The sequence below is a fragment of the Phodopus roborovskii genome, unplaced genomic scaffold, assembly GCF_943737965.1.
Source record: "Phodopus roborovskii unplaced genomic scaffold, PHOROB, whole genome shotgun sequence".
Lineage (NCBI taxonomy): Eukaryota > Metazoa > Chordata > Mammalia > Rodentia > Cricetidae > Phodopus > Phodopus roborovskii.
In genome coordinates this window covers 11,362,833-11,375,728 of record NW_026126517.1, presented here as the reverse complement: position 1 = coordinate 11,375,728, position 12,896 = coordinate 11,362,833, and the positions used below count along the sequence as shown (strand labels likewise).

Genomic DNA, 12,896 nt, shown 5'->3' with positions numbered 1-12,896 from the left:
CAGGCTGGAGGGTATCCTTTATAGATGCAACAGAAGGGCTAGCCCTCTTCCATGCCCTTTTGAGAGGTTTTTGTGTTGTACCCCAGCTTAGCTTTTCATCATCTGACATGGGCTCTGGCTTCTATTGTTTACTCTGCCAGGGAGAGGTCTAGTGAGTCTGGTCAGTTTCAGGGACTTCCTGAAGCTATTTTGAGTTGTTTATCTTCCTGTTTAAGGAGCTTCACTGCAGGAGGAAATGTTTCAATCTCAGAAAAAAAAAAAAAAAAAACTGTTACACAACACCTGCCCTCTAATGCCCAGACTACAAACTAGACTGCCAGTCATTTATGAAATTTATTAACATTTGGGGTATGTTTACAATACAAATCACACCAGAAAATGATAAAGTTGCCAAAGTAAGCCAGCCAACCACACTACACTTTATACCTCTTTGATTACAATGTGGAAGGTACTAACATCCCCAAGTCTTGGTTTGGTTGTATTACTTACAAGACAGAAACCAGAGAGAGCAGCTATCTCACAGACCTGTTGTAAGAATGAAACAACATAATATATGTCATATGGCTATGGAAATGTTGTTAGTCAAGAAATGCCAAATGAATTTTGGTTCATTCTATATAGAAGGCACAGTTTACACTGCTAGACTCGTATTTTAAAAGAAATAAAAACTGCAAAGATCAGACAAAGATACATTTAAAAGGTTCAAAGATAATATCCAAAGAAATTAATGCCACAACCTACAGAAATTAAAAAGACTAGTCTATTTAATTTATTACCTTCTTAGCTAACAAGAGAGAATGTAAGATGACAGATCAAGAATTTTAGATAAATAGAAAGAACTTGGGGCAGGAGAGATGGCTCCATGATTAGCACTGGCTGCTCTTGTAAAGGACCTAGGTTCCGATTCCAGCAACCAGTTCCAGGGGATCCAATGTCCTCTTTTGACCACCAAAGGCACCAGACATGCCTGTAATTTACATATATGCATGCAGCCAAAACACTCATACACATATATAATTAGTTTAAGAAGCACTTTTAAATGTACACATTAGCAGAGTTATGTAAACACAAACAGCTCTTGAAACAGATTACATAAGTATGAATCTCTGTTTCATTCTTCTCCGTGGCAAAACACTTTATTTTATCTTACAGTCCCAGGTTTTAGTCCATCAATAGCAGGTACATCAAGGTAGCAGGAACTTTACAACAGCTAGCCATGTCACATCCACACAGAAAGGATTGTGAGAGAACGAATGCATGATACCTATTATTTAACTTATCTTTTCCACCTTTACACAGTCCAGGACCTAAAGGAAGGGAACAGTGCTGCCCACAGTGGCCTGCATCTTTCCTACATCAATTAACCTAATCAAGATAGTTCCCAACAGATATGCCCATAGCCCACTTGAAGCAGACATTCCCTCAGTGACACCCTCTCCCCAGGTGATTCTAGATTGGGTCAAGTAGACAATTACTACCCATTGTGGTGTGAAATAGTGATCTTATCTTGCTAGAGACTAATCAGTTTTTCCATTCTATTCTGGAATGAACATTGTAAGGAAGTAGAGATAAAGATGGCAGTCAGACAGCTGAGCTCTTTTGAAGCTCTAGCTGCTAGGACTTCACATAGCTTAGAACAGCTACTTTTCTACTGTGAACCTCACTTTCTTTGTTTGCGAAATTAAAGGGTTCATCAGTGAGGCTTTCAATTATTTTTTAAATTCTCATTTAATATCACTTATGGCTGACAAATTGTGGTGAGACTACTGAACTAAGCCATAGGATGCTTCAGTAATTGTATACAGTGAGGCAGAGAAGAGAGGAATGGCATCATTATCATGTAGTAAATTATAATAAATACTATTAACAACTGATCCAAAACATTTTAAGCAGTTTGACAGTACAAGTCCTGGTTTCAGCTTACACAAATCACCAAGATTAAACTAGTGCATATGGGAGAGACAGAGAGAGAGGGGGGGGGGAGAGAGAGAGAGAGAAAAAGAGAGAGAGGGGGGGAGGGAAAGAGAAAGACAGAGAGAGAGAGAGAGAGAGAGAGAGAGAGAGAGAGAGAGAGAGAGAGAGAGAATGTGTGTTTGCATGTAGTAAATTTTCAAAGTACACAATCATGATCAGGACTGGGGCAAATGTCATCTTGGACCCAGTCTCAAATGAAGTTTGTGGAGCACTAAGAGCTGTTTGCTGCTATACCCTAAAAGAGAAAAAGCATCAAATGCAAATATTCATGTCTTGTCTGTCATCAAAGCCTTGAAATAAGAAAATACCTCTCTAAACAAAAGCATTTTATGAAATGTTACATGGAACTTAGAACTTCGTTATTTCTCCAAGAAACTGTGGTGACATGTGACAAACAAAACACATTTTAATTATATACAAGCTGAATTCTTTTTCCAATACTGTTTTAACACCCAAAATTAAAAGTACTTACTTTTTAAAATTTTTGTTTAAAACCAGATCTAGGAATTTACATATTCCTCATATAATATAAACAACAGAATCTTCCACTCATCAACTTCTAACTTCATGAACATGATTACTATGTTTTTAAAATACAGAGATCCTGTATCTTATTTTCTCGCCCAAACTAAATAGTATGTGCAGAATAAAGTTTTCCTCCCAACATTCAGTTTCCAATAACCAATTCACTAACAGGCAGAAGGCTCTGTGAGTGTAGAAGTGAATCTGAAATATGCTTATGCTCAATGTTAATTAGTTGAAGGAATTTCTCATTTCAAATGGTGTATTTTAATCTCATTATGAGCAAGCCACAATGAATACCCTCACATTATAATATAAACAAACAAGGAGCATACTACAAAACCATGAATATGTTTTGTTAAACCCGTGCAGTGTTTCTCAACCTTTCTAATGGTGCAAGCCTTTAAGCAGTTTCTCATGATGTGGAGACCTTCATTATTTCATTTCTATTTCTATTTCATTTCTACTTCATAAATATCTAATATGCAGGATTGTCTGATATGAGGCCCCCAGGTTGAGAGTCCCTGCCATGGAAGAACTTGAGGCAGAGACAAAGGAATACTTAAGGTTGTATATCAAAACCGATTCTGTTGAGCTGATGGCTTCAACTCTCCTGTTTAGAAGTGCTGATATGAAAAACTAAGAAGCACATTGTTAGCACTGTCAGTTACTCCAAAGCATCAGTAACTTCTACAAACCTAAGAAGGCACACAACTATAACCTCACTGTACACACCATGATGACACTTTTTCTTTTTAAAGATACCAATTTGTTTTCTTGTAATAGTTACTTGTAGCCCAATTAAATTTCAACAGGAGCCTCTTTCTGTAGATTAAGCACTGTGAGAACTACATTGTAGCAAGCAAATTACTAGTCACTCTGGGTAATGAGCTCTATGTAGAGGATGTGTCCTCAGAATTACCTGACAGGCAATCTGCACGAGGTAGACCAGCTCCTTAGAGTCACAGCCATTTTTCATTACTTCATTCTGCTCTTCTGATAGTGAAAGCTGTGTCACAGAAGAAAAGGAACAAGAAAGTCATGATTCACAAATGAGGATGAACTAAGCGTACAATAATACCTGAACCCTCACATCAAGTTTGTGTAAGATGTGCCTTATAGAAGTCTGCAGCTTAAAGCAGGTAAATAAATAAGTCCGAATTTAAAACCAAAAAAAAAAATTTTTTTTTTCATTAATTCCTTTTGTGCCTTGCCTTTTATCTAACTAGCACAACTGCACAAAAGAAAAAGCAAGTCGCTGTTACATAAACAGAACCTCATTCCATTTATTCATTTATTATGCACAAAAACATTAAACTGTAAACTGAGAGATGCCATGACAACTTTAAAACTACGCCAGACTAAGGGGGGGCTCATGGACCCCAGACTGATAGCTTGGAAACCAGCATTGTACCAACTCAGACCCCCTGAACATGGGTCTCAGTTAGAAGGCCTGGGCAGTCTAAGGGACCTCTGACAGTGGAACCAGGATGTATCCCTGGTGCATGAAAGGACTTTGGGAGCACATTCCCCATGGAGGGATACTTCCTTAGCCTAGAGGCAAGAGGGAGGGCCTAGACCCTACTCCAAATGACTTCACAGATTTTGATGATCCCTCCTGGAAGGCATCACCCTCCCTGTGGAGTGTATGTGGGGGGGAATAGAATGGGAGGGGAGGCATGAAAGGGAAGGAGGGGGAACTGGTATTGATATGTAAAATAAGAAAAAAAAATATATATTTATATTTATATTTTTAATAGCCCAGACTATTGTAAGGAAGGCAAACCGGCCGCCAAGAGAATGGTTTAGCCTATATCCATGTTTAATTTCAAACTTTCCATTTGGGCCTGAACATTGGCTTTTATTTTATTTTTATTTGAATATGCTAACAGCATATAGAAGCTATAAGGTCTCATATGAAAAATAGATATATAGTTTCTATTGAAGAAAAAAAAAACCCAGAAAATCAGCAACATTAGGCCCACATGTGGGCATGGACAACAGCTGAGAACAAATTGCCTTTAGATGAGGCGTATATATCCAAAACAGTGTGCTACAGATCTGATTATTCTTTCTTATGCCAGCATCTAGGCTAAGTATCACCATGCATCATGCTTCTAGCTTTATTATTTTTCCCATACTCTATTTGCTTCACACATTCATGTGATACCTGATTCCAATTTGGAAGTGAAATTACAACTATTCTCTAAAGCAGGACCTTGTGTTCAAATGTATTAAGTGACTATGTAATAGTAATCTACCTACTTAGTGAAAGGCCTAACACCTATTCTCAAGTCACATGGCACTTAAGAAACCCTTCAAAATGCCACATGTCATTGTAGTTAATGCTGTTTAACGAAAATGCTCTACTTAAGAAAATACACTCTATGGGAACAGTGTCACAGGAAGTTATTAAAAATCTTCAGATATTAGGGCATTTGCAAGGTAACAATGAATAACCTAGTTTCATGGCACAATGGCAGTTTTTAAAAACATTAAATATTTAAGAATGCAAAGAAGCCTACATAATATCCTGAAAGAGACAAGACTGTGTTAAGGCAAGAGGCAAACACGGGCCTGGAGCCTGGTAGAGGTTCCAGACAATCAAGATTCTTCCTTACACAGGACAAAGAGAATCAGCCAAGTATTGAGACTGCAGACTAAAGTGACAAACTGTAATGACAAGATACAGCAGCAGAACTGACTGATGTCCAACCATCAACTGCTTCCCACAAATATGGACCAAGAGTATGGAAGACTAGGAAAAAGCAGAGGAATAGGGTGTGGGCTATGTGGAGTAGGGAGCCTCTTCAACAAGGAACTCTATGGCTGAGGAGCAGAGTATTCAAAAGACAAGAATGGCTGAGAAATATCCTTCTGAGGCAATCCAGACACTCAACAGCTAAGATGGAAATGGCATAGAAAAGTGCAATAAAGGCCTCTTTACTATGTATATTCCTCCCATCCGTTGTATATATGAAAAACAAGACAGGAAGTTATCAGCAGAACTGCCCTTGAAATACACCTCATGGCACATACACCAGACATCCACATTAATGATGCTCAGAGAATCAGAGCAAGATGTGAACAAAGTCCAGAAAATACTCTGTAAATGAAATAAAACATTAATAGGGAGATGTTTTAAGCTAAACGGAAAGCAAAATAAAATTGCATACCTAAAATATATAGCTGGAATGGTAAATTTATTTGAAGGAGCTGAAGGCACACCAGAGCAAGCAAAAAGGAGTCAATGATCAAATCAGAGGGACAGGAAAGAATAAGACTAAAGTACTGAAGAAAAATAACAGGCCACCATCAAATGTATGAATTTGTATGCATGCGAGTCCCAAAGGAAAGGTGAAGGGGGGCGGAGGAAGAAGGCAATGAAATATCAAAAACTTCCCAGACTTGTGATTGACCTGAATACCAAGATGCACAAGAACCTTGATAATATGAAGAGATCCACATGAGTGGACTCGTGACACGAGTCAAACTTCCATAAGGAAATCTTGAAAGCATCCAGAAAGACTCCACTAGATTAGAGACAAGGAGTCTTTTAGTGACCATCAAACACTCACCAGAACCTTTGAGTGCCAGAGGTCAGTACATTCCAGTGGCCACTCGAGGACAGTTACTGGGGGGTATAAGTATACATGTATGTATGCTTGTTTGTATGTATGTTGGTCATGAAACTGTTGCTGGAGTTTCTTTCCAGGCTGGTCCTGCAGTCGATTAGCCCCAAATAAACACACAAAGACTTTTATCAATTTATCAATTTATAAACTGTTGTCTGAATATACAGAAAGACATTCCCATCATGAAACTAGGGATTGTGTGAGGGAAGGAAGAGATATTAATGGAGATGAGAAACAAAAAATGTAATAGTATACAAGTAGCAGCAAAGTAAACATAGACAACTGCAGGAAGAAGGGAACCAGCTATAGGGGAAGAGGGAAGAGGAAAGGGGTTGAGAGAGGGAAACAAACAGGAATAAAGTATAATGGTGCACACACTTGATGATCCCAAGACACTTAAAAAGAACACCCCAAATTGTAATGTTTGTAGATACAGAAAAGCTGGGGTGTATGCTCTTTCTAGATTTGTCCTACAGGTAATACTCAAAGCTGCTGTACAGAGTAAAATAAAAGAATAGCACACACTAACACAAAAACATGGAAGAGATGATAAGCACATCAATAAAGGTAAAAGCATGTGCAACTACATAAGCCTGGTTAAGGATCCACCTGTGTACATGATTTAAGAAATTCATCCTTTAAAAAAAAAACAAGTATAAACAAAAATTTTAAAAACCTAATTACTGGGTTAGAAATATAGCTCAGTAAAAATAAATAAATAAATAAATAAAATGCACAATGGGCGCATGCAAAGCTCAGATTTCCACACCAGGACCAGAGTAGTAAACAAAACAAGACCAAAGTAACAACTAAAACTGTCACATTAAGAGCTAACCAAGCTTTAACCTTGGTTAACAATTCCATATTTTGCTACCTACATAATTTAAGAGACTAATGCATTTAAAAATTTAAGAATTATTTAAGATTTAAGATAAGATTTGTGGCAAAGAATTATACTTTTAGTTTTGTGACATCAACAGTATAATTATAGCTATTATAGTAAAAGTTTCAGTGCTATTGATACTGATATAAATATAAAACAAGAAAGATGTAAATGAGAAGCTATTTGATGCTTATATACTAGACAATTTAATACTATAAAGCTCTCAATACTATCCCCTCAGAACAGTATACAGAGTCAACGCAATCACTATCAATCTCCAAAGACAGTGTTTGGTCAAAGCAATCTTTAAAATCAGAGTAACTTACCATTCATGAGTTTGAAACTTACTAGAAATCTGAAATAATAGCACAGTGTACTACTGGCATACAGACAAGCATTACAGATCAGTGAACTAGGACAGTAAGACCACAAACAACTCCTGATATATGTGATTAAATGATTTTGACAAGGGCACCAAGACCATTCAATAGAGAAAGGATAGTGTTCTCAATAAATGGTGCTGGGAAAACAGGATATCCATATGCAAAAGAATGAGGCCAGATCATTGCCTAACTACTATTTATAAAAGTTAACTCAGAATAAATCAAAGGTCTGAAATAAAATCTAAAACATATGAAAAATTTAGAAGAAATTGTAGAGGAAAAATGTTTCACAAAATGGGAATCATGTCTTGGTAATGATACACAATGACATAAGAAACAAAATACATGACACAAAATTTATGTCACTAAAACTCTGCATCAGACCAAGCATGGTAGCACCTTTAATCACAGTAGTCTGATTTTGAGGCCAAACTGGTCTACATAGAGAGTTCCAGACAAACTAGATATATATGATGAGATCTTGCCTCAACACACAACAAAATGATGGCTATCTCTTCCTATCCCACACCATGCTTTTGGGACTGAAAAGATGGTTCAGTCAGTAAGAACACACCCTTCTCTTCTAGTGGACCTAAGTTCAGTTCCCAGCACCCATGTCAGGTAGCTCACAACCTCCTGTAACTCCAGCTCCAGAAGATCCAATGATAATATGGATATAGAAAAATTAGAATCCTTCTGCAATAGTAGTAATATAAAAGGGGCTGGCCTGTGTAAAGCAGTATGGTGATCCTCAAATGAAAATATAATTAGTACATAACTCTGCAATTCCATTCTGTGTATATATTTCCCCAGTGAAGGCAAGCTCTCAAAGAACACTAAAAAGAAAACAAACAAACAACAACAACAAAAACCACCCAGAAGCTATATAAGCATAAAGCATCAGGTGAAAGAATAACGCAGAACATAGTTTATATTTATACCCAGGGTATTATCCAGCCTTAGAAAATAAGAAATCTCTGGCACACAGGTACAACAAGGCTGACATGAAGGACAATCTTAAAATAAACCTGTTTTTAAAGATAGTAGCAGAACACATGGGAATTCCAAAAGGTTGAAATTTTAAAAATTCCCAAGGAAATGAAACACTATTCTCAGGTACTGATAGCAAACTAGTCACCATGAATTTGAAAGCAAGACAATATGGAATTTATTAAGAGAACACCATGAGGAAAAAAAAAATGAAGCAAGTATCAATACAGTTTAGATCTTTTGGACATTTCAGAGAGATAACCATAGATATAAAGTATATAATGAGAGGATCTAAGAACGGGGCAGAAATGTTTGATGAAAACTTTCCAAATTCATAAAAGGCATAAAACCCCAAATACAAGGCATTCAGGAAGTCCCAAACATCACAAATAAACCAGTTCTAAGCATATCACATGCATGCCTATAATTACCAAGATAAAGAGAAAAAAAATCAATCTTTAAAGAAGAAATATTATTTCTAAATGGATAAAATATAAAATAGCAGCTGATTTTTCACAAAGAACAAGTGAGAGAGAAAGTCAAAATGAACAGGTCTTTTAAAAAGTGAGGAAAGATTTTCTGTGTGTCCCAGGATGTGGGAATGTTCAGATAGGTAAGCAGTGTAAATACAGTCACAAATTACAAAACTGGGAGTGGGGGTCTGTTTCTAATAGACTAGTTCAACAAGAAAGCCTAAGATAAATTCTTTGTTCTAAAGTGAAGTATTTCCATACAAAAATTTAGAACTGCAGGAAGGAGGTAAGGATACTAAAAATAGCAAACATCTAAGAAAATACAGAACAGTTAATTTCTGCACAGGAACAGATGGAGCAGATTAAGAATATCTTCAAGCCCTAAAACAAATTTACCAAGATTTTAATCATACCTAAACTATCTTGCAAAAATATAAGTCAAAATGAAGTATTTTCTGATGAACAAAAACAGAACTTCCATCAAAAAAGCCTTGCTGAAAGAGTTTTAATAATACGTACTTGAGAAGAAGAAAAATGAGCCTGAGGAAATAAAGTATGTCAGAAAACAGAAATATTGAGGAAGGCATTAAGCCACTGAGTTTAAACTTGCTAACTACTTGTAACTGTATTAGAATAATAATGACTACCTATGGGAGACAAAACAATGAAGTGGTTACCACTGAGTGTGAAAGATGAGAAAGAGTAACCATAATTAAAAACCATGTACAATAGAAGCTGACAAGATACTAGTACATTTTTTATTTGAAATTAAGTATTCAAGATAAATTCTTAAAAAATGTATTTTCCAAACCAGGAGAAAAAGTTTTGAAGTTGTTTTTAAAAGTGAGAAATAAAGACTAAGAAATAAAAGCATTCATCCCAAGAAGAACTAGGGGAAAGGAGGTGAAAAGAAATTGTATTTATGAAAAACAGCAAGCAGGTAGGACTAAACAGCAGAAACAAAACCTAACAGGTACCTTGTAAGGTGGCAAGGGAAGAAAGCAGTGAATAGCCCTACCTTCTTTGATGCCTATGAACCACAAAAATGACCAGCATGGCAAGATAGTCCTAAAGTTGTATCTTGGTAGAAACCAATACATTCTCCAATTGGACTGAAAACCTGCTCAACAGGAGGAAAATCATGCCTGGTACTAGAAACCAAGCAAGCCTCATGTGCTAGTGAAGTCATGGATCCTGGAGGAGGACCTGTAACTTCCACTTCACTAGACTAGTGCAATTCCTAACTACATTCCACTTAGCCTTATGCCCCCAGACAAGTGACTGGAACCCAAAGTGACTGCAGATTTAAGACAATGACTTATCCCTATGCCTTCAACTTTGTAGGCCCAAGTAAGGAGTTAATGGTTTTTAGCAAAAACATCTTCTTTTGTGTTTCACCTTCCCTAACAGGTATTTTATCTTTTCAGTTTTCCACTCTGGATGATCTCTACTTCTGTCTTTCAATATCCAAATCCCTTCCCATCTCCAACAAAGGTATATTCTATCCACCTTTGAGTACTTTGGGAAATCACCTTTCAGACATCTGAAGACTACACATTCATACTTTTCCTTCTTAAATGCTTACTGTTAAACTGTTCGCTTTCCCAGAGGCCTTTTTTTGCTCTAGGTGGTGATGCAAGGTATCCAACAATGTTATCTGGAAATGAGCTATGAGATTTAAGACAGCCTACACCCAGGTCTGGACCATGAATGTGTTTTATGCAATACCTAAGTCAGAATATGAAACAATGAACTAAATTTACCCACAGAAATTTGACAAAATTCAGTAATGTTCACTCCCTTCAAATTAACAGTATATCATCAGTCCTTTGTTAGAAATAGCACAACTTTCAAAGCTCATATTTCTAAATTCTTTCCAGATCTATCTTTGGAATGATGTTTCCTGTATTGGCTTTACTTTTTTATCACCATGGAAACCAACCATCATTAGTGTTGTTGGAATTTTTAAAAATACAACTCTACTCAGCAAGCCTCAAGTATTCAGAAAAGTCCTTTCTCACAGGGAGCATGAAAGGCAATAGCATGAAGCCGAGTAAAACACAACACCCTCACCCACAGCATAGTCATCCTTCAAAGCTTAATCAATAAATGGCAAGGAGCACAGAGAGTTCTTCTTTCATTCATCCTTTACCACCAGATAATGGTGGCAAATTCACTGTGTTGATTCTATAGGCTGTAAAAAGCTTCCTTTCATGTCAGAAGCCTACAGGAGATACAGAGGTGTGAGAACAAGTTCTGCTGTGCAATATTAAATGATCCACCCACATAACACTTCATCCCCTAATACTCAACTCTAAAAATACTAATTCAACTACCTAGTTTAGAGCACTGGTAAAAACACCTATGGGGCCATATTTCATTAGCAAGCAGATAAGCACTAAATTTAGCCTAAGGATCAAATATCAGTAATCCAATTAGCCTTCAAATGTATTACAGAAATACTAGAGACAGACATGCATTTTAATGTACATACTAAGTGAGAGTCAGCAGAGCACAGTCTCCTTAAATGAGTGATGTAACACAAGTTAATAAAGACCCAGAGACTGACATTGGGGTTCAAACTACAAACTGATGGTCAGAAAAGCAAAGAAGCTGGCCACTAGCTTCTCACCACTACATCACACTGAATGAGCTGGTCCTGTTTCCACAAGCTCTCACCAACTCTCAGACTGTAACCTTTCCTCAGTATGGCTGGAGAATGAGTGCCTCTCTGAGACCTTGCTTCTGTCTTATGTGCTTCTCTAATGCTGGAATTAAAGATGTGAGCTATAATTCTCTTTTAGACAGTTTCACTCTTGTGTAGATCTGATAGATCTGTCTATCTCTTAATCCTGAGTCCCAGGATTAAAGATGTGCACTACCACGGCCTCGCTTCTGGCTGCCAAGATTAAAGGTGTGTGCCTGGCTTCTAAGGCTTGTGGCTGGCTTTGCTTTTCTGAATCCTCAGGGAAGCTTAAGATATCATAAATAATATAACACTGCATTGATTTGTTCATATCTAAACACACAATCATACTCAGCTCAGTATGGTGTTCATGATATACAGATGTAAAAATAAACAAAATTCTTCCAGGGCCACAGAAGGATCGTGCCCCGTCTGACTGTGACTCATATCAGAGCACACACTTGTTAGGAAACAAGGCTTCATGAACACTTCTCCATTTTTGCATCAATGGGGCTTTTTGAGCAAAGATCACTGCCACCGAGTTAAAGGGAGGACTGAGTAGTGAGACTATCACAAGACAAAGCCTTGCCTCTCACCCTAAGCCATATGTTCACATCCCAGGATGTTTGTGACTTGAGCTCTTTGTTTCTTTTTTCTCCGAGAAGCTGCACTAATTCCAAGGCAAGGTCTTTTTCTCTTGATCATGGCAAAGGGGGATGCTGGGTAGAAGCACAAGTATCCTAAATTAAACTCCAGCTTTCATAACTGCATTTCTCTTTAGCTACAAAACCCCAAACACAAGGTATGTTTGTTTCTCATCATATAACTCCACCCAACACAGCAACATAATCATGTCTGGGTTTCCTGATGGTCTCATATGGCCCCTGTAAAATGGCTGGGTCACAACCCATAGGTTGAGAACCATTGTTATAGACTAATACCTTGCACCTTCCACAGTTTCAGAATCAACATACCAGTTTTCAAGCATATTTAGCTAATTTGATAAGCAAGTTTCATGAACAATTATGACTCCATAAGCCAAGGACTTTTATACCAATAAGATAAACTCATATACAGTTAATAACCCAGGTTTTGGATAACTGCAGCAATGAATTCTCATTTCAATTATCCTTTCAAATAACAATGATTTTTCTCTCAGGTGGAATATTGCTACAGGATATGCATAAGAATGGAGCTGCATTTTCCATTTCTTTTGGTTTGAGGAAAACTAAATTAAGGATGGGAAGACTCCCTGGAGAAAGCATATTGTAAAGTCACTCCTACCATCTCAGTCTTGATATTATCACCCTCAGTCATCAAAACAAGTGTGACACTCCTCAACGTTCACAT

At 37.2% G+C, this 12,896-nt stretch overlaps 1 protein-coding gene across 3 annotated transcripts in view; it reads right to left on the bottom strand.

Annotated features, from left to right (window-relative positions):
• Arhgap32 (Rho GTPase activating protein 32) overlaps nucleotides 1–12,896 on the bottom strand; it is a 230,322-nt gene that overhangs the window by 90,300 nt on the left and 127,126 nt on the right. For all 3 annotated transcript variants that reach the window (XM_051197026.1, XM_051197027.1, XM_051197028.1), the window contains one exon: nucleotides 3,419–3,505. In XM_051197026.1, coding sequence (XP_051052983.1) covers nucleotides 3,419–3,505 — 87 coding nt within the window. The remainder of the gene's footprint in view (nucleotides 1–3,418; nucleotides 3,506–12,896) is intronic.